Source organism: Halyomorpha halys, unplaced genomic scaffold (genome assembly GCF_000696795.3).
Source record: "Halyomorpha halys isolate HHAL.00 unplaced genomic scaffold, Hhal_1.1 Scaffold257.1, whole genome shotgun sequence".
NCBI lineage: Eukaryota > Metazoa > Arthropoda > Insecta > Hemiptera > Pentatomidae > Halyomorpha > Halyomorpha halys.
This window is the reverse complement of record NW_027104967.1, coordinates 373,861-397,966: the sequence shown is the minus strand read 5'-3', so window position 1 is coordinate 397,966 and position 24,106 is coordinate 373,861. Positions and strand designations below refer to the sequence as shown.

At 29.1% G+C, this 24,106-nt stretch overlaps 1 protein-coding gene across 8 annotated transcripts in view; it reads right to left on the bottom strand.

The window, feature by feature from the left end:
- dac (dachshund) overlaps positions 1-22,541 on the bottom strand; it is a 334,381-nt gene extending 311,840 nt beyond the window's left edge. For all 8 annotated transcript variants that reach the window (XM_067046543.1, XM_067046576.1, XM_067046550.1 and 5 more), the window contains exon 1: positions 21,909-22,541. In XM_067046543.1, the coding sequence (XP_066902644.1) occupies positions 21,909-22,489 (581 nt within the window). In that variant the 5' untranslated portion in view covers positions 22,490-22,541. The remainder of the gene's footprint in view (positions 1-21,908) is intronic.
- Positions 22,542-24,106: the final 1,565 nt, after the last annotated feature.

Below are 24,106 nucleotides of genomic sequence, written 5' to 3'. Positions count from 1 at the left end.
CACCCTATTCTTATATCGTCTTCTTTTTTATTTATTTTTTCTAGTTTTGTAGTATTTTATTAGGTGTTATACACACACATAATCAATTCAATAATATTTAGGTGCCATAAAAAAAAATATATATTTTTATATATAACGTTTTAAGATTAAAGAATTATCATCATTATAGTTTTGTAAATACTTTAAATAATAATTTTTTATTTTATTCTGTGTATTTATATATTTCACTATATTTTATTTTTCCTACCTTTGCTTTTTATTCTTTCTTTTATAATTTTTTAGGTATATAAATGCAAATAATTTTTTATTTTTAGCACAAATCTAGTACCTACATAATGTATAACGTAATGTATAAAATATGCTTTTAGCATGGAGTATGCATATGCAATTTAAAATATACGCCTCTTCTGTAATTATTTAGAATTAGAGAAAAATTAACTTATTTTACCTACTTTTTTTTATCTCGAGTTATTTGAATCTGTAATTACAAATCTATAGAAATCTATTAGTGTAGAGGAGTATCATTTCTAGCAAGGGAACAGTTCACTGGAGCAAACCCCCAGAGACCAAATCAAGATCGATATTGTAGGAACCGGTTACCCAGATTCATCATCGAGTTTTATCAAAAGGTTCTTGATGTTAAGTCACTTGTTTTCTTTAGTAGGCACACAATATTGGTATACACTGTTTTAAGTATTTTTTTTAAATTCATAAAAAACATTAAAGAAATACGATCGCAGACAAAATTTTTAAACATACGGATAATTACCATAGAAATTATTTAATAAAAACCATAAAAATATGAAAATTAAATTCATTTCATTAGTAGACATTTTAAAATCATTAAATATATGTTTGGGGTTAACTAGAAGCACGAGTGGCTGTTAAAGTGTGAAGAATCGAAAATACAACCGTGTGTTGGCCCAATCTTCTCTGACGTCTTTATAAGGAAGAATCTCAAACGATCGGCAATTTTCAGGTTACACCACGGCAATGAGACTGAAATGAAATTAAAAATATGAGGTCGCCCACACCAACTCCACATTTTAGCGAGAGTTAAAATATAGCCCGACATATTTTTTATTTTTTTAAATATTTTTCTACTCTTTATACGTAAATGTTTTCAAGATGAAGTAAAACAAGCTGTAAAAATGGGTTAAGGTGCGTGTCAGGAAGCCTATATACGTTTTAATTATTCTTGACATTATTATCTTCTTATGATTGTAACGAACAAAGACCAATTGTCATTACGATATTATTAAAATATGTTTACAGTACCACCGCATTGTGGCCACCCCTAAATGTGATACACTTGAGACAGTGTTAGATAATAATATGAAATATAACGATTTAATAAGTAAGTCATAAAATGACATTTCAATGAGAACTAGAATGAATGAAAATTTATTAGCTTGTTCCACAAAAATAATGTTAACGAATGTTAATAAAAAATATTTTTGAAATGAATTAAATAACTTTTAGATCTAGAATTTTAATTGATTAACAATCCTTCATTTCTCCTAAGTGGCTATATTAACTAAACTCCTCAATCAGCTAAGAATGTTTCTAATAATATCATTGTATTTCTTTATGTTAACTAGTACAACAGAATATAGGGGGAAAAAAAGATGTATTAAAATATAAAATTAAGGAAAATTAAGATGTCTTGCGAATAAATGGCACAATTGTACACAATTATGTCTAAGATTGATTTATTCCATAGGTCGTGTCACAGCTATAAACGTGTTGCACATACCCAATTAATTCGATTTAAAATACAAAAAACATGGTTGGTTTTATCTTATAATTAACATAGGAATTAAACATAAAAATTAAGTGTATTTCGACCCAGAATCTAGCAGCTGGCAGTCAGCTTAAATATAAACCAAACGAAAAAAAAAAGTATCCACCGACCAAAAGGTGTATCGCGTGCGTGAATAGCAGTTACTGGTTGATAACTACTCCGAGTATAATTGCTGTTCAGTGGATAATAACGAACTGTTCTTTATCTCCACTTCTTTCTCTGTTTCCTTTCCTTACTCCACGTATTTTCTACCATTACCACCCTTATTTACGGTGTAGTCGCATTTTCGAATTTACTCTTAATAGTTTGGCCTTTTGACGGCAAGATCTTGATTGGTTAAACGCACGTTACCAATTAAGATTCAGCGTAATTCCAACGTCAATTACTACTTCAACTCTATACAAAAGGTAGTTTGTTTCAACAGCTTAAGCTCGGGATATTGTAGGAGAGATTTATGGGAGAGAAAATTCCAGCAATGATATTGTATGAATTCCTTTGTTCGGTTTTGGTTTCTAGTGATTTTTTATATAAAAAATCTATAGATCTATATTGTGATTTTGTGTATAATAAATTATTAAACTTGGTTTAGATACTGAGAACTAAGTGAAAATTTTCTCAGTATCTATACCAAGTTTCATCATTTTTTATTTACAAAATCACTCAAGATCCACTAATATCTTTAAGAATATATGCAATAACATCTCATTGCCTGGAAGCAATAGTAGTATTAGATAAGGTTATGATTGTCAGGTTTATTTTTTTAATTAAATTATTTTTTATTTTAACGTTTTTAGTTTTTCATGTACTGGGATAATATATTTTACTAGAATTTGGATGAGTGTGAAATGGGTATCGATAATTTAGTAAAAGTATCGTATCGAAAGGAACATCGATATTTTGGTGATGTAGCTACTTCGAATTCCGAAGGTTGCCATATCTTATCAAAAACACCTAATTTTTCCTTATACTTTCACTGCTAATAGAGTTTAATCCAGTTCTCGAAGTAACTAAGGTTATCGAACCCGCAGCTTCAGTAGTTGTTTTTGCTGTTGGAGTCGATACTGTAAAGAAGGGATTTTTCCTCGTTTTGTTTCCGGAAAACATTTGAAAGCTCAATGTATGTTATTTCGAATGAACGATTTCTGAAAATTAATAACAATCGACTATCTTTGTTAAATGTCCTTTTATGCTTTTAAAATGTGGTTCAGATAATGTTATGATAGGAAAAAAAAAAGACTTGGTTAAGATGTACATTTTGTTCAAGATGATCCCATAAAAGATGAACTCGATATGATGATGTAAAATGTCTAAAAGAAAAATTGAAGGCTTAACAAAGAACAACATTCGGAACCCCGAAGGCTCCAAATCACGAACAAGAACAGAAACTAATACTTCAATAGGAATCTCCTATGAGGACTTAATAATGAAGTCAAGGATGAAACTTGAGGTCTGACTCCTAATCCTTTTCCTTTGATAAATCCCCAAGGAATTATTAATATTGGAGATTCCTTCTGAGGCTCCATCCCTTCTGCGAAACTTACAGTAAACTTATTCCCAAACAACCCCCCTCACCACCACATCTTCATAAACTCCTATACATATTTAATATTGCATCCCCAGTATTCGATTTAAAACATTTTTTTTTAGGGTGGATTTAATCAACGTGAATTGAAAACGATCCGTGAATTCTAAAGCATAGGATTGATGCAAAAGAAAATCTGATGATTTGTTTAAATAAATAAATAAACGATCAGAAATACTGGATATCATTTTTTAAATTATAAAGAACATGTAGACTTGATATAAGGCGGATTTGGATGTAACGCATGTCCAGGTTTGGTAACATTACTATTTTCACTTAATATAATGCAATCATACTTGAAGTATGTTTCTATCCCCACTCAATATAGAAAAAATAGTTTTAAATCTAATATAAGTGTATATAATATAGGTGATTCATGATGATGATGAAAAATGCATCTAAATTCTAATTCGTAACAATATTTTTTTCGGTTGTCTCTCCAGACATTGTTGAACTTGGCCACCCGAACCAGCCTTCTCCACGCCTGCCTATCTTGGGCTCTTGCTTTCCAGTTTGCTACAAGCAGCTCTTTCAGATCTCTTGTTGATTCTTTCTATCCGTCTGGTTTTTCGTCTCCCACGTGGCCTGTTCCCTACTATACTGGCATTCATTGTTGCGTAGAGGCGTCCTGATGGATTACTTGGAACCCATCTTAACCTCCTTGCATTCAAAACAGATCAGTCTCTGCAATCATTTCTCCGTTAGTTCTTCTCCTGCATGTGTCTTTCCGTTCCACTTTAATTTTTATGTAATTTGCATTTTTGGCAAAAAAAAAACAAAAAATAGAAAAACGCAAAGTTTCGAATTAATTTCAGCAGATATTTTTTACCAATCGAACAAGTTTACGAACCCCCATGTTTCTTCTCCGGCGACACACGAATTGGTTGTCCCGATTCCAAACCTACAATTAGACAAGGTAATTCATCTTTCTCCAATATGGCAGTGTTCCAAATATGAAACTCTAACTTTCTAAAATAAGACAAACAACTCAATTTACATTTCGGTAATACGAAATAAAAACTATTAAAAAATCTGATCTGGCCAGCTCGCGCCTTTTTTTAATCCCAACCTCAAAGGCTTCAATTGGTTATTAAACTTTTTATAAATTTTGGTTTACCTTTTTTAATATAAATTATTTTTTTAAAAAATTGTTTATGATCTTTTAATCGAGAGGATCGATTTTATTGCTTATTCTTATAATTACGGCCCTCAATTTCAGTGAATCAAATGCAATGTAATGGGAGAAAAACGCTGGACTGATTTTATTGCCGACTAGCCAGTTTCGGTTTTTGGACATAAATTAAAGGGCGTTTAGAAACGTAGGAGCTCAGATAACAGGGTAATATTTATGCACTCCTTATTTCAGTTGATATAAGAATTTACCCAACGTTTGGAATCAATAATCAACTGTATTTTCAGATTATATATTTAGAATTCTATCATATTGACAAATGATAGTTGACCTGATATGAAGGAGATAGTCCGGGTGGCAGTCAATAAACGTATCTAGTAAAAGAGAACAATGGTTAACTAACGTTTTCTTAATACCTCCCTTTTAAATATTACTATACCTCACCTATACCATATCTACTTCACCTATCGGTTCTACCTTTTACACCTACATCTTTACCATATTTATTTATTTTTAATGAGTAGTCTCCTACAATTTATTAGTCTAGATCTGTATTTAGAACTTTTATCACACCTAGTTAATTCTCTTTTATATAACAATTGATTGGTAATGGTTTTATTTTAATATTTTGTTAATTCTAATTATCAGTATCTTGTTTTTTTTTCATTTAGCTCTGACGAAGCCCTGCAAAGTGGCCAACGCCAAACAATTCCAAACGCTGGTTAACAATAAATAGTTTTCTTTTACTATTTTGATACCTATATTGACCGCCACCGGACTAACTTCCTACAAAAAATTCTATCAATGTTGTATAGTATAATGGTACATCAACATATGGGTAAATGCATTGATTAAAATCTTGCCAATTAACTTTAGAGGTATATTTTTGATTTAATGTAGCACAAATATACATTTATACAAGTCTGGGTTCAATATACAATTATCAATAATGAATAGAATCTAGATGGATTATCTAGTACCATTCCTATGAATTTATATCATCTTCCATTTACTTTAAGGATATTTACATTTCCTTGTATTATTTTGTTACTTTGTTCATCTGGAGAACTTGCTAGTAAAAGTTCGAGGGCTAAATATGTTTACCTCTCCACAACACTCTATTTTTCTTTATTTTCCAAGCAATTGGAGGTATTTTGGAATTGCAACTTATTATTTATTAATCACTGGTATAATCTAAGATTAATTCAAATAATAAACTATTATATGATATTTAGTCAATTTTTTTTAATGGACATTTTTGACTGTTTCCTACATCACAGTAGACAGAATCAATAATAAGAATAATATTTTAAAGATTTTGACTATTTACGAAATAAGAATTTATTTGTGTTAGGCTTTGAGGATTCCAGTCTGTTATCTTCCCAAAACAGACTCAGTTTCTAGGCTCGACCAAGCATAGAAAATTAATACTTCGTTTCAGTTTTATTTTAGAAAGTAAAATCTTTTAGTCGCCTATAAATTTATTTAGTTTCATAAAAATAAAAATAATTATAAAATATTGTCGCGATCGCTTTCCATTACGGTCTCGGAGGAGGCAAGAGACTAAGAGAGGGTGCCGGCTCAGCTGCAGAGGGCCGAATGGGAGAGAGCACAGTCCTCAGTGGAAATGGAACTGCGCATCCCCCGCCAACTCCATTCAGTTCCCTCTGTCATTGACTGTGTCCCATTCAGTTCCTCTCACTGTCACCCATTCAGGGGCCGACTCTTCTTAGTCGGGGTGTCGTCCTCGCACCCCAATCCGGGGGATGTTGGCCCTCCCTTTCCGAGTTTTTTTTGCCATACGATTGGTTTTTGTTTTGTTTTTTTAATTTAAAAACCTGACATTATAAAAAGTGATTTCTATACACTCTGTAAATTCAGATTTAACGATGAAAGTAGTAATAATAGTGACAGTTGCCAGAGCCGACTCAATCGTCTAAACTATAGTACTTTGTTAGTTGTAGAACTATCAATGATCTGTACATCCGTGGCAACTGTCACATGTAGACGCCTTGACGGAGAACTGTACCATCTTGTTGATTGTTTAATCTTCAATTTGTAGCATTAATTAAACAACCTGAAGTGGTAGCGAAGTTCATTATCTTATACTGTCTCACGTCTGTGATAGTACTACTATGGCAGACATCTGTCACAGATCTTAATAAACCAAAATGATCAAATCTCACTTATTGCTTTTTGTCCCTCTTCTCAAGAACTCGTAATTTTTTTCTCAATAAACTCGATTTTCTCCAGACGGAGAATCATTAAACTCGATGAATCAATACTTAGTAATAGATAATATTTATTACAGGATAAAATTGCGGTCTATACGTTAAATTACCAAAATGGATTTTATAAGTTAATAATTAAATCGAAAAATAAATAATAGGGTAATATTTCTTCATATTTGCTTTCTCTGTACTATTTTTTTTCCTCTCACTCCATGTATATTTATTTTTAATTACGCTATTTTATATGGTATTATAAAAATGTAAATAGATATCCTATATTTTACCCTAAAAAACGGTGATTGTAAGAAGACGTGTCCTGAATGATGCGATTTTTTCGGGCTTACAAGGTATTACAGCATAAGCTATAATATATCAATGTACAATTAATAAAACATTTTAAATAACACAATTTCCCAGTCAAAAGTGTCGTTATTCATTCTAGGTTTTCTTTTTGATTCCGGTTTACGTAATTGTTTATGTGAATGATACAACAATTACTAATTAAGCGTTGTTTTTTCTTTCATGAGAACAAATAATTGGCGATTTCTTCTCTCTAAGAAACACTATCGACTACTAGTTACGAAATGTTCACATATTCATAATTACGTGTCTTAATTTAAATAATATATCGAAACTTTCTGTTTGCTTAAATTTGAGTTGGCTCAGAGAAGAGGTCCGCTGATAGGATATGCGATTCATAATAAGAGAACAGTGAACCATTAATCACGAATGTAAAACTAGCGGCGGACAAGATGTTCCCCATCCTCTTCGGAAATGGGCCATACCGGAAGGGACTGTTTGTCATGGGAACACGGCTACAATTTGAAATACTGCCCATAATAATAGAGCGCGGTAATAATTGAAACGCGGAAACAAATCCAAACAGATAAATTATAACAAGAGACATAAATAACAGAACATCTCAATGGAATTAATTGCATCGATAGGACTTGGAAATAATTGGACACCGACACCTATCATGCAATATGGCCAATGGGATTACGTCCGTTAATTTTTGTCGGATCGATAGTGAGGAATGAAATAAGCTTGATAATTCCTTACGCCTTCTCTCATATATTAACGGTTTAATTTAAGTACACTCGATAAGCGAAATAAATTGCTAATATTTATTATTGACAAGGCTAGATGAAATGTCGATTAATAATGCGGGAGGTCTAATCCATATTTATTGATTAGTAGTCGGTGATTCTGGTAGCAAACGAGATATCTGAGTATACACACTAGAATAACTGATTACCTTCTTGAATAGGGAAATACATTATATAAATATAATATATAATAATAAAACAGTGCAAGGAGGTGATTGGGTCCAAATGACGCTAAACCACCAGATTTTTCCTCAATTAAGCGTACCCACTTTATGAGGCTAAGTGGATTCCTGAGAGCTCCTGAATCCACAGAGTTTGCCACGATTACAGTAACAAAATAAATAATTATCTGCCGGATTCGAACCCGTTAATCCATATTATATTGGTTCATAAACCAGTTGAAGTAACAAAGACCCTTATCACCTTGCCATATATATCTATCCCTGGTCCATACATATGAGACACTCGTTGTAAAATATGTTATATCACAAGAATCGAGGATTTGGGCAGAATATTTAGTACCAATTTCGTAGATTTTTAAAAGAATTATTAGTAAATTTGCATCGTTAAAAGAATAATGTTTGTGTTTAGATTTTGTAAGGGTTGCCTGATGAAGGTATGAAATTACAATTTACAAACATTTCAGCATTGTAAACATTTTGATGTTTTCAGTTACCGTGTTTGATAAGAACATGGCCAAGTAAACCAGTATTAAAAATTATAAAAGTCCTTCGACATGGAAAAAGAAGTTTAAATAACAGCCGTTCAATTTTTTTCTCCTCCAGTTTAGGACTTTAAATGGGAAATCCCATGAAAAGAGAAAAGGCTAATGAAAGAAATCAGAAAGGAAATAAAAAAAGAGGAGGTTCATTTTTAGAGCACAATTCTTTTCAGTATTTTGAATTTTGATTAGAATCCATTATATATTTCCATCCATAATAATAGGAGGGGCGAAGAGATCTTTTGCCTCTTATGCGGAATATTGTAGACGGGTGAGCACCGCCTTGCTGGTGACAAGCCCTATATTGCCGGAAAACAAAGTCGATATGATATAAAAATAAATAACATCATTCATCCATAATAACAGTGTCCAATTGCCAAAAGATTTCGCAGCCATTACCACATCTAAACGCGATGCCTAACGAAGGAAGCACTGTCACACCCCACAACCACCCTCGGCTTGTTTAATATTTCAAAAGGGAGCGGTCGGATTTGCCACCACTTGGCCACTCCACCAAAGGATCCTGTTAAAAATTTAACAGGCAGTTAATATTCATAGTTAGTTACATGTGGTCAGTCTCATCAGGGGTGTCTTCTCTCTGTTTACTCTTATGAAAGTCCCTCACAGGGAAGAGTCCATTTCGAAAACACTGGTAGATTTTTCTTTTCCAAATCTTCACAAAAGGAGGATGTCCTCAGATAATAGTATAGGAAATGAAATTATTATTCTTTAAAATACCAGGAAATCTATAAAAGATTATTCAGTAAACATGATGATAAAAACTCGAATTAAGTTTCCATGATTACTGGTAAGATAATGGGAAATAAATAAACTTCTAAGTATATGTAATGTATTAGGACAGGAATGTGAAAGGTTCTCGATTGTGAAAAAGTTTGATTGTTCTTTTCCTAATTAACCCTGAAAATTAATTGCCATGTTGCCATTTTTGTCCATTCGGTTTAACTATACGTCATATCAAATAATTTCCAATATACGAAGCGATTAAGCTGCCAAACATTATTGGACATTGGAAATGGATTTAGATCATTTAGAAGGAACAAACAGACATTGACGTCAATGACGAATTCACTGGGAGGAAAAATAGGAAATTCGTTCTCCCAAAATAACTAATGAGGACAAATAAATAAAAATGCTGAGTTTAAATTCTTTCCAGTACAAAACTCGTAAAAAACTGATAAATCTTTTTAATGTCAATTACTATAATGTATAATATTATTTCATAATTATCAATTTTAATTATTTAAATAAAACAGGTATAATATATTTTTTTCGTTTTATTATTGTTTAAACAAGATAAAAATTTATAGTCAAATTTTTCTAACAACAAAATTGAAGACACTATTTTGATCAATTTTTTTTATTTTTCTGTTGCAATAAAAAATCGTTTTTAAGTGTTTACTTAGGTGTTGAGAACAATTAACAACTGTTCCTGCCAGGAATACATCTGTTTAACAAAACAAAACAAGGCCGTGTCATAAAATCGTAAGAGATCGTCGGATATTTCCGACGATCCAGTCTGTTTTAGGCGGTTGTCTGAAAATTGTTTTCTCCTATGGTTATTAATCAAATTATTTCATAGCTCATATTCATACATTTGTTATTACTTTTCACAATGCTAAATGTTTAATTAATTCTAATAAAAAATAAAGGAATTCTGTTTAGAGGAAGATTTTGTATTCGTATATTGTATATGTACACATACACAATACATATGTATATATTTGTACCTGCTAAAATTTTTTACTATATATTATATATTGGATATATAGGTATGTATAGTAAAAATCATTAGCTATATATTAGAAATGTGATAAATAAAAAACAGATTAATTTATACTAATGAATTTTGGTAATTATAATCATGATTGGAATAATCAAAAGTATTTTAATTACTGTTTTAACCACCCTTTATTATGTAGTAAAAATTATATTTATTTTAGATACACTAAACTCAGATGAATTGAGCCTTTTCACCTCGAAATAGGGACAATAATACAACAAAGAGATCTGCAAATTAGAAGTTAATGAAGTAAATTATCCCTTTGTAGAGAGCGTACAAATTACAAAAGCTATCCGTCGAGCTGACTCAATGGAAAATAAATTAATTCCAATAACTGATTGCAAATTTAATCTCGTGCCTCTGGAATACTAAACAATTAATATCCAGTGAAATATCTCACAGCACGGATATTGCCATATTTTTATAACATTTAAAAAAATATACAACAATTCTTCAAAACCTCATTGAATTCAAATTTAAAGATACACATAACATTTCCATTTTATTAATTTATTATATTTAAATAATCTGAATATTTCATAAATAATTATCTCGTATTCGGGAATTATTAACAAAATGCATCCCGCTGTGAATTAATTAAATTTTCCTCTTAAAGGATCTTTATTACAATTGGAAAGTTTTCCATCAAAAGTTAATAAATCTTTAATAATGATAATAAATAAATTTGTTTATTTATTTAATAATATTATAGTATACATAATAATAATAAAATAAAAAATCAATAATAATAATAAATAAAATAATAATTTTTGAAAAATTATTAATATTGGAGTATTCTATGTAAATAACTTCAATTTTTATTGCAAATTTTGATTTTTGAACACCTATTTAAAAAGCGAAAATGTTAAAATAAAGTGGATAAGTTTTAGCTGTAGAATTGTTGGTACCTAGTCTGTCTCACATTGAATCTATTAAATTCTGTCAATAATTTTTGCTTAAGCATACACAAACGTCTTTTCATTGGCACAACTTTATTTCAAAAATGGTTCAACCTATTCTGCCCATACTAAGAGTAAAGTTGAATCATCAGTTTCAGACCCTGTAAACCTCCATACATTTTTTTCTAATTTCCTCAATTGCTTTCGTTTACTCATGGAAAAATTAATTTCCTGGATACAATTATTATAGTAATTACCTGGATGCATATTATTCTCCAATAATAAAGTTATTAACCTTGAAATATAGACAATTACATAAAGAATAGAGATATGTAGGAAAAGAATAGTTTTCAGAAAAAGATATTTTAAAAAAAAAGTAATGCGATGAAATAAAAAATAAATAAATAAAAGGTAGAAATTGTGAGTAAGCTATAAAATTATTTTTATTTTGTTCAAAATTATTTATTATTTTCAACTAAATCGTGCTTGTACGTTTCTACAAATGATTAAACACCATGACGGTACATTATCAGGCATATTTAATATATCGGTAGGCAACCGAAATTTTTTTAATTAAAGCGAAAATTATTACGTTGTTTGAACATTAAATTTGAAAAAATTAAATTTTTATTTTTTAATGTATTTTCATTGCCTCCATCATAAAATGTATACGACGGTTTGATTTTTTTCAAATATCTAGTAAATGTTTATATTGATTAAACCATTGGGGACTACCTACGAAGTGTAACAATTTATGCAATAACCACAAATATGTATTATTATTTTTATTCCTTTTTATTGACATTAGCAGTTTTATCCTATTTAGATCTTATAAATACTTTTAACACCTTATAAATCATAACTTGTCTGCAGCTGCTAAGTGTTGAAAAACGTCTTCATAGAAGTTTAATAAAATACTAGAAAAGTGAGTACCTACTTAATGAAGTAATTATCAATTTAATTGTTTCTGAAATAAGAAATTAAAGTAATTATAACATCGATAAGGAGATCTAACAGTGTATTATAACCTTAGAAAAATAGTAAATCGCAATGTAATAAATAGTTTCCTTCATTACTATTTTTTTTATAAATAAGAAATATAAATAATTATAACATTCAAAACAAGTTTTAACGATAAAGGGATGCCAAAATTGTATAGTAATCTTAAATTAATTTAAATTTCAAATTAGAGAAACATAAATAATCCTAGTCCAAATCGTCCAATTCATTATATTTTCTCAAAAGTTAAGTTGTTCAAACACTTAATTAAATAAAATAAGTAATACCTAAACGAGCCCTGAGGAATGCTGAGAACCCACAAGATAAGATTGAAAAGAAAAAAAATAGTATATCAGAAATTAACTGAATGAAAGAAATAAAATCAAACAAAATCTGGAATGCAGTGGATAAAGTATGTTGAAAAATAAAATAAATATTAAAAATTATTCTATATTAAATATATATTGTATTTTATATGTATTCAATTCTTATTTAAAATTCAGTAAGTAATACACAGTAACATGATAATTGAACGATGCACGCTAAAATTAGTTGTCAGTGAGATTTGGTTATTTGGTTATGGTTATGGTAGACTTTTCCAAATTTAAAAATTAAATAAATATTAAAAAATGAAATTAATTTCTCTTTTTATTTATGAAATTAATTTTATTTTAGAAAATTAAATTTTTGGAGACAAATTAATTTGTCAATTAATTTATTAATAATTCAAAATTTGAATTTTTAGTCCTACTGCTTTTTAATAAACTTTAACATTTTAATAAACTAACAAAACTTTTTGATTGAAATTAGGGGCAGATTAATACAGACTTATATATAAAAAGAAAAATCAATAGAGTATAAATAGATGGAAGTTAATAAAACATCCAAAATTAAATCTTAAAATTTAAAATTCATAATTTATCATTTCTAATACTAATGAACAATTGATCCCATTAAATTTTTTATTTGATTCAAAATGTTTATGTCCATAGACCATTTGTTGCGGGAAATATTGTAACAACTGAAGAATTTTTTCAGATGAAACTTTCTACAGCAGGAAAACTCAAATTAGAGATGATTCAGAAGGCCTAATTACAGGGAATGCAAGCCTATTTTATTTTAATCCTCATGTTCGGAGAAATTAAATAAAAAAACACTAATTCCATTGACAAGAAAATAAAACTACATATTTTACAATCGTTCCCATGATTATTATTAACCTTTATATAATAAGAAAAAAAGTGAAGTATATATAAAAAGTGTAGAGGAGCCCCCAGTCCTCGATCATTATAAAGGCTCATTTGATTCTAGACCTGGGAAAGAGTTATAATTTGAGCGTATATCAGGGAACATTGGTGATAAAATGGAGGAATTAACATAGCAAATTGGGATTGTGCCCGCTCACTCTTGTATTATACCTTTTCAAAATGGACTCCTGAAGACACCAATTACTTTAGCTGTCAGCGATGGCGGGATTCGACTTTTTTAAGCATAGAAATGTAAATTACAACTAACTTCTACTACTATTAAGTAGCTATTAAATCATTAAGGGTCATTTTTTTTTCTATTTAAAAAATCAAAGTGTAATAAGACTTAACCTAAAAACAAATGTTATGCGATACCGTAAACGTTTCTTTTATTTATTTTTTTTCTTCAGCATCTATAATTAAGAACAAGAAGTGGAATTAAAAATATTAAATATAAGATATTCTTAATTAAATAAAACACTGTTTATAGTTTTACAATTATTTAATTGAAACCAACATGAAAAAAAAATTATCACTATACACTAGTAATAATTGTTATTATTTTTATCTGAGGTATAGGTATTTATTACTTAAATATCTTAATGTGCTTTGCTTAGTGAATTTTTAAAGATTTTTTTTAAACACCTAACACCAAATAGAAAATCTATCAGACTTCATGGTTTGATAAAAAAATTCAAATTGAATAAAAAAATTATAGTTTTAAAATGAACATTTTTTATTTTGTATTATATTATGTATGTTTATATATTATATAAACATTTTTTATATTTACATTTAAATTTATATACACATTACAGAATTTTAAAGACCTTTAAACATTTTCTAGTTAGATAAGTCTTGTTTGTGTATCTTGAAAATAATAATTTTTGTTTCATCCTTTGAAAATTTAAATAATTTTTTTTTATTTAACTCATAGTATTTTGGTTTATAATTTAATAAAATTATTCTTTAATATTATTTGTTAATTAATACTCAACGTTGGCTAATTTTCAGAATTTGTAATATAAACCTCCCAGGAATAAATTCAAGATTGCTCGACTTGCAACTCAAATTTTAATGTTTTATTGTTTTTTATCAATGCAATGATTTTTAAAGTTTTAAATAAAAAAAATATTGGACAAGAAAGGAAAATTATATTTTTGATATCATTGATAATATAATCAAAGAGAACCAGAACACTGTTACAATTTTTATTCTTATTAATAATTAAGTCAATTTTATTAAATATTTTTAAAATTGAAAATGGCGTATCGAAGTTATCTATCGGATGCATTCTCAACAGATGTAGAGCATCAATAAATAGGACAGAAAGTCTGGAGTGAAGCTGGTGTGACAGACCGGGAAAAGCATACTCCGTCCCTCCTTATTGAAAATGTTAGTTTTTTAAACACAATTTATTAATATGAACGATTTAAATTGATTTAATTTTATTATATCTATTTATTTAAAGTAGGATTTAGATGAAAGATTCGTTAGAGGAGTTCACAAAACATTAAACAACAAGGCCTATTCTCAAATAACATAAGATATTACATAACGTTAGTTTTGAGACAAAAATACAATTAAAACAGGGGGATATGAATTAAAATACAAAATTAGTCATAAGCAATTATTATTTATTCTTACCCCTTTAAGGTTAATAATAAAAAAAAAATTCCAAAAGGAAGTACCGTCATGAATTGTAATATCAGAGCTCTTTTATCGTTATAAGTGTAAACTTCAGACTAAATTATTTTTTTCTTGTAAATAAGACAAATGAATCAAAATGTGAAGATTTAAAAATTTATTATTACAATAATATATAGATAAAATTAAATCAGAACTAAAAATATTTATTCAACAAAAAATTGAAGGATAATATAACTTAGTAAAGAAAAAAACAAAATAAATTAGATATAAATTTAAAATAATTTAAACCCATAATTTTAAAAACTAATATTTTAAGTAGATCAAACTGAGCAATACCGATAATTCTCTTTGTATTCCTATTGTATAGTATTATCCACACAGAAGAGCAATTATATCTAATATCTACATAAAATGTTATTTGGATAATAATTGTATTTAATAAATATATGAAAGGATTTATCAACATGCATTTTTTAAATAATTGTTAAAATTCGTTTAAAATCAGTTTATTGGAAATAAAAAATCTCTGTTGTAACATCCTAAGACTCTAAAGCGATGACTGTGAAGTTAGCAATAAGTTAATTAATTGATACAATTCCAGATAGAACATAATTTCGAATGATTTGATTTTGTGAGAAACAGGCTTAACAAATTTTTAACCAAATATCATACAATAAGGGGGCCTAGAGTAGTGGAGGCTGGGGGTGTGGAATTCAGAATAAATAATAATAATTTATTGTACAAATTTTAACCATATCGTTCCATATCTAGAATAATTTCGTCAATCTACTTTTTGACTCTTAAAATTAAACAAAGAATTATTAACAGTTAGTCCACTTTATAAAGGAATAAAACTGTACCCTGTGATTTATTCACCAGGTAATAATTTTCCAACAATAATATATTAGCCTTAGCTGATAATATCACTCAACAGTTACTCCATAGTGTTATTACTGAAGATTCACCTTCTAGAAAAATAAACAGTATAAGATTAGTTTTTTTAAGACGATAGAACAAATATTTATTCAACCTCATTTACCTCTTTTCCGTCTAATAAAGTAATATTGTTTTAGTAAAATATTACATACCTTTTTCAATATGATTAAATTAATTTTATATATTGAGTAATAGTTTAATGGAATAAAACAAAACATAAAAGTCGACGGAAAGTACTTCATTAATTCTTAAAATAGAAATAAAAAAGGGCTTATTTTATTTACAATATTAACGAACAATTTTTAGAATTATAATTTTACAGGTGCCATATTATAATTACTAGTGAAAACCTCACTACTTATATATATATATATATTTTTTTTTTTAACCCAGCCTTACAGCACAAGAAGAAACACCGTTAATAATTTCTGCTTCATAAGTAATGTCGTTTTTGAGACATAGTAATAAGTAAGTGAGTGAGTATCATCTTCTATATATTAATATAAAGATAAAAATGGTTTCATCCTTTGCTAATGCATAGCGATAGTCTGATTTAGATGATTTTAGTTTAATCTTGTTGAGAATTTCATCATGTTTCAAATAAGCGGCAGTAATCTTTTAGAAGAGTAGTTTTCAAGTCATTTAAAAAACTAGTTATTTTTTTTTTAGATATTAGAAATTATTTCTTATAAGCCACCTTCTGTAAGATTTTTTTTTTTTAATCTGCCTTATTCTAAATCATAAAGTTAACCATCATTAATAATTTCAGTTTTACAGGATTTGTGGTTCTTGAGATTCAGAGATCAATTACTTGTTGAGTAAGATGTTAGAGCTTATTATTTATTAAACTTTATTAGTAGGAAACAAATATAAATATCACATGTTTCATAGCTTTATAAGGATCTCATGAACATTATGAAGAAAAAAATTGTATTTTGGTATCCCATTTTTATCTTTATATTATAACTATATATATAATATAAGTTACATTTTTGATTTAATAATATTTTATTTTTATCTGTTGATATTTTGTATGTTTTCTTTCTACTCTGAGGTAGGAAAGCCCAATTTTATATAATAAAATAATAATACTATACTGAAGGGACTCGTCCCAGAATAAATACAGAATATTATTATTATTGTGTAATTTAATTTATTTTAGAATAACTCATATATTTGACAAAATTAGTTATCTCTAATAAAATTAAATAGATCCAAAAACTTAACAAATGCTACACCCCTAGTAACATTATGGAACTTCATCATAATCACATAGTGTTGTATTATGAGTCTTATAAGATCTTCTTAATTCAAGTTTTATATTTTTACATATCGATTCCTCTTCATATCCTATATATTTACAATTTAAAGATATCAATAATTATGTGTAGTGGTAATTAAATTTATTCTATTATATAATTCTTACTTAAAAACCAGTTTGATATTATTTAATTTTGGCCAATGGACAATAAGAAGAAAATTAAAACAAATTATACAATAAACCAACTACTGTATTATAATAAATATATTATAAGTAAAGGTTATAAATTGTGATTTTATATAATGATTGTATATATAGACAATTATGCAATAAAGAACTTGATATATATGAATCTATGAAAATAAAGCTTCATTTTTTTTTAGTTCTATATAGGAACGTTTATAATCTTGTAAGCTTTAATTATGCTAGTATTTAAATTTTTATAAATAAAATTTTTTAAATCCTTACTGTTTGAAAATAGCAACCCTTAAGTATTTTAATACTAAGACAAATTATTGTCATTTTTTTAAATTTTATCTATATGTAATTAATTCTTATATATATTTTTTTTAATGCAAAGCTAATTCTCTTCCGAAATTTTATTATTCGGATAAACAAAGAAGTTGATTGCATAAAGTTTTTACATTATTAAACATATAAAATAGTACTGTGTTACTATAATTCTATATGTAGATATTATTTCGCCTCTATAGGTACCATAAACATAGGTACAAATTGTCGTAATGTAAATATTTAGCAGACAAATAGGCGGAATAAAGACCTAGGCTAAACGGTTGGCAGTGAAATAGCAATTTTTCTGCCCTTTGCAAACCCTAGTAGGCTGGTAAGATACCTGACCCTTCGGTTAAATAGGCCTATCATTATCCGTTTCCTAAAAGGGCCACTGTTTCAGGCGCGCGAATCCGACCCCCGATGCTCCAATTTTTGTAATTTTTTTAAACGCTTTTTGAAGCCCAAACGTGATTTATGTAGCTATGTCCACGGACAGGCGGTAATTTTTGATAGGGAGCAAATGTTTCTAGCCGTCCTATAGAACCCAAAGGTGGAAAATTACTGTTATTATGTACAACTGTTTGAGGATTTCTCAATAAGGCATGTGTCCCTCGGTAAGAAGGCTGCCGAATTGGAGGAAATTGTACGAAAAAATTACGATCTTTAAATGGATAAAGATACCTTTCGAAATTGTTTGGGGAGTAATGCGGAAATATTTCAGTGTAATAGTCCATATGGTCTGGTAATCAATTTTGAGATGCCTCAGATTATTTTCAAATCATTGTAACAACAAAAAAAAAGTAAATCTAATCCCCTACTCAAAATAAAATTAAACAGCTAATTTCGTATGATTTGAAACAAGGAAAATTAAAAACCACCGTAAATAGTAAGTTTTTAAATTTTAACATAAGGAAGAACGCACACAAAGGAAAATTGAAAAATTATTTTATATATGTATATTATTAAAACTTTTTAAAACTATATTCAATCATATTTTTTTTTCACAATCTAAACTATTATTGTGAACAAACATCTTTTTATGCATTTATTCATGGAAAACATTCATTCAAATATCTTTTGATATTTTAACATATAAGTTTTAATTACATATAAAATCAAGTTTCAGTTCTTAAGTAAACTAGTTTTTTTTTTCCATTTTTTGTTTCCAAAGAGCGTTTTTATAATGAACTTTGAACCTAAATAAATTAATATGATTATTGGATAGAAACATTAAAACATTACAGTTATAAATAGTGATCTTCATGTTCATTATGACACACTTGAGTTATTTTATTACTTGTAATGCAATAAAGAATAATCATATCAACAAATTTCAAAATTAAATGGTAATGAAGTAGGTATATCTGTAGTAAAAATTAAAGCGTTTGATGGTCTTAACACTATAGTGCATGGAGCATAACGCATAACATCAGTTTTACATATCCGATTTGTTTTGTGTTATTATATATTCAATAATATACAATAGGGTAAAATACTTCTTTTAAGAATGTCTTTGTGCAATAAATGAAATAAATAAAACAAACATCTATTAGGTGAGTTAAATGTTACAAGTTGATTTTATACAACTTATATTTTATAAAATGTTATATTTATAACCCAAAGCCGTTATATTTTTCTTACTAGATTTTAGATAGTTAAAAAGAATTATTATATTGGTTCAAGAATCAAATAAAGTCAAGAAACATTCAGTCATATTTTCAATATCATTTTATCTTTATAGTGTTGAAAATCAGAGTGTACAATCTCACATTGTGAAAATTAATTACAAAACTTATTTTCGGAGACAAAACTAATACTAATTTATATATCAAACAATTTTCTAAAGTCCTTTTATAAATGACATGTAAGTATTCACTTTCAAAACTTGCTTGAAATCTGAGAAAAAAATTTGTAAAATCATTTACATAAAGGGTTTTTCACAAAAATAAACCAGGTGGGTTTATCAAGTGTAGTTTTGAAAGCCTCAATCAAAATAAGAAAATTTAGATGATAAATTATCATTAAAAAATAAGTACAGAAAGAAAAAGCAAATTATATCGTATTAGTGACGTAAAAATATTTTATAATCAATGTTCTTTATAAAAACAAATAAAAATCCATCACACATAAACAAATTAGTTGTTAGCAATCCTCTTTCATATTAAATTGACAAATTAACAGCGGCAAATTTTAAGGAATTAAGAGAATAATAATAGAAATTTTTATAAAGTTTTAAATGTTTTTATTTAATCCTAAAATATTTTTCATTAAAGAAATTAAAAAAATTACTAACTAATTGAGTTTTTATAATTTTTTATTACAATTGAACTTCTTTGTTTCAATCGCAATAAAAAATAAATGTGTGTGTTATGTTTTATTGAGCAGTCATTTTTTTAAGTAAGTGCTCAATTTAAAAAAATAAATTATTTCAAATCGCATTTGAATGATTTCTGTAAAGCTGTGGAATTGTATATATTATTTTGAAATTCAAAACACTCTTTAACGATAATATTTAAGATAAAAAAGGAATATATTTTACAAGTTTTGGACATAAACATTGTGTTAAATTGTGCTGTTATTGAATAAATTATTTATCCAAATCTTGTAATGGTATTGTTCTTGATTAAGATTTTTAATTTTTGCATATATAGTAAATATTAAATATTTTGGAATTACATTTAATAAATATTGAATCATTTGTTTGCAGGTATTATGTGTATTTATAAAAGGTGTGATGAACATTAGTAAAGTAAAAATATCTTTAAACGAAAGATCGTTTTGAACGATCATTCGATAATGAAATGGCAATAAATTTATGTAATTATTTTTTCAATTCTGTTATTATTATGGAAGTTTTTAAAAATATAACCCACATCCTCTGATAGCTTTATCAACACAATAATAAAAAGAAAAGAAATTAATCACACTTTATCAAATTAAAATAGGCGTTAGAATGGCAAATATAAGTCCAAATGGAGATTTGTAAGCTGATAACCGGCGAGAGAGGAATTGGAGACACAGTCGGAATTGAAGTTACCCGAGAGAGGAATGTGGTGGGAGTGGGGGGAGGGGACGAATACAAATACAATTCTAGATCTTTCTGTTCCCCACCAACTTCTCTCCTTCACTCAATTACCGCATTTTTTAAGTACTTTTTAAAAAAAATATAATAATCTATTTTTAATCAAAAAGTACTCGCAATGATAAAATGGACATTAATAGAAATAATTGTACAAAAAATTGTAAAAATTATAATACAACAGCACTTAACGATGGAATACCAAAGTAAACACAGTACATTAATATTTGATTTGGAATAATTATTCTTCATAATTATTCCAAATCATTCGAAATTAACTTTTCGATTGGGTTTATTGATATTATATATACATTTTTGAGGGTTAAATATAAATGTAAACATTAATTTTATTTTTGAGAACAGAGGCTCATATAGATGTTTACATTGATAATGACTTGTTTATGTTGGTAAATTTACTGATAAACAGCTCAATCACTGTGCAATATCGTCAATTATAAAAAAGAATCTTTCAGCGGGATACGAATCAATTTTTTCAAGATTAGAAAATTTAATTGATTTAATTAATTCTATGGAGTGTCAATAATAGTTTTTTGATTTGTTTTTCATATTATTAACCGTTTACGAGTGTTAATCGTTCTAATATTGTGTAAAATTTGGTATCAGAGCAGTAAACGAATTTGTAGTCGTTTGACAATTAAATTGATAAGCGTGCCTTGAGATTTTTTAAGTTATATTGTTCAAATTAATGTTAATAAAATTTCTGTTGATCACAATATATGTGGTATAATCCGAAAACGGGGAAACTTTGCGGAAGATTTTGTCTGATAAAGAAAGTGTCCTGCGGCAATGTCAATTGGTAGAAAAACACTAAGATGTATGAATGTCATTGTATATTTGTCACACATCATGCAAATGTCACTGAGGAAAAATTGTGTATGAGCACCATGTGTTGCTGAGACCAAAAAGTAACAATGAAATATTACCTTGCAGTAGTACAGTCCCTGTAGAGGATGTCGAAGTCTTTGCAGGAGAGAAGCTTGCACCGGTTCACGCCCGGCTGTATGGCACCCAGGCCGCGGAGTATCCTAACCTGCTCCACGTTGCAGACCAGCGGCACGATGTCCAATCTCTTCAGCTTGGTATAAACAGTGTGAAGGCCGCCGACCAGGTGCTTCAGGAAGAGTTCGAAGGCCTGTGGCAGGCAGAGCATTGTGTCACCGGCAATTATGAAGGCGGCAACCTTCTGGCCCCGGTAGTCGACCAACTTGCACTCGTTGGCAGTGGGATCAGACGTGGAAATCGGCGGTGGGCTGGAATAAGACCTCGGAGGTGGATGATGGTGTGCCACGGCCATGAGGTCCAGCGGGGAATGGGGCACCATCCCGAGGATCCCCAGCCCCGGAGGCGGCAGAGGAAGGTGCGACCGCATCATGCCGCCTGCTTGGCTCACTGGTGGCGGTGGGCTGTGGTGTACCCGTGGTGAGGACTCCTGCTTCACACCGGCTGGCGATCCCTTAGGCGACGCCGAACGGTCACTTCCCGTCTCCATGTTGTTCTGTTCCATTCTGATCGGCTATTGCATAACGCACTCTCACTCGCGAACCTCACACGGCCGAGATCCGATCTGTAATAATAGCCTCGCAGTTCCGAGTCAGGTGGTGGGGGGAGCGAGTGGAGGGGCGGTGCCGACTCTGCTCCTCATTGGCCTCCCACCCTTCCCCCGCCACACCCTCATTGGCTGATCCTCCCCACTCCTCCACTTCTTTTTACACCCCGACTCCTCCCACAAACCAATAATACAGAATAAAAGCAGTAGAAATATCATTAGCTGTGACGACGCATTTTTCAGATTTATCAGAGGGTAGCATAATGACGCCATATTTACATAATAACTGACCCCCTCCCCTGCCCCCCATCTAAATGGTAATAGCGACTACATAATTACATGGCCTTTCATATAAATCTACCATTGTGCTCACTGATCTCAGCGCTGATACACGGCTAGCTTTGTAATATATCCCACTCAGCGGTTAGCGGCTCACACAGGATTAAGAATCCTTTGAGCGGGAGTGGGGCTCTTGTAGCCCTCTGTCCACAAATTCACGGTCTTGTGTTTGAACAAGAGCTGGCCTCTGCATCCAATCCTTTTGTCGTTCTACTTCCGTTAACACTCTTTGGCAACTGCTATTACACACAAATAATCTACAACAGCCTTTGAGAAAAAAAAGCAAACATTTAAACTTTCATACTCGTTAGTTAGCTAGAGCTGAATTCCAAAGATGTAAGTACCTATTCATCTGTAGTCTTATTTTATACAATTGTTATTATTTTTTCTTTTCATTTCCTTACCACTTAGATGTTATCAGATTTAATTTTCGATATTTTTGAGTGTTAAAATCATGTTCAATTTACGTAAAAACACTTGGCTTGGCTAAGAATTTTTGACTTATCAATTGCGATATCCTAAGAGTGTCCTGTACGAAAACATAAATATTGAACCACTACCAGTAATTATTTATTAATTAAATGATAGTTCAGAGAGAAAAATATTATATAACTTTATTTTTTAATTGTTTCGAAGCTTTATAGAATATAGTTGATGATGTCAGAGGTATGAAGTTTGTCTTTTTAAAACGATTATAATTAATAAAGATTTTTATTATGCACAGATATTCGAGAAAGTAGTGAATTAATAAATTTATTTAAATATTTTTCTTTCTTTATTTATTATATTTTATTTTTGTTTGTTGACAAAAATAATTTATTTTAATAAGCAACAGCATAAGAAAAAAGATATCCTATTGTAAAGCTTGAAGTATTTTTTTATCCTATTCCGTTTACAGGCCTATGTAATTACGGCTATCTGATCCAACTACGATAAGTTGTGCACTTAAACCAATTGTATAATAAACTCAATCCTTAATACCTACTCATAAAAAATTAAATAATTACAACCTAGTAAAGAGGAGTGTAAATTATAATTTTTCTTTGGGAAAAAAATAGAGAGTTGGTTAGTACAAACATTTGATTTGGTTTAGAAATTCAAGGTCAGTAATTAATCAAATTTTATCTATATTTATATAAATATCTCCTCAAATACTGTACTATAGTAATATAATATTATAATAGTAGTAATTCAATTCTACTATGATCCAATAATTGAGATTATTAATAAATACAA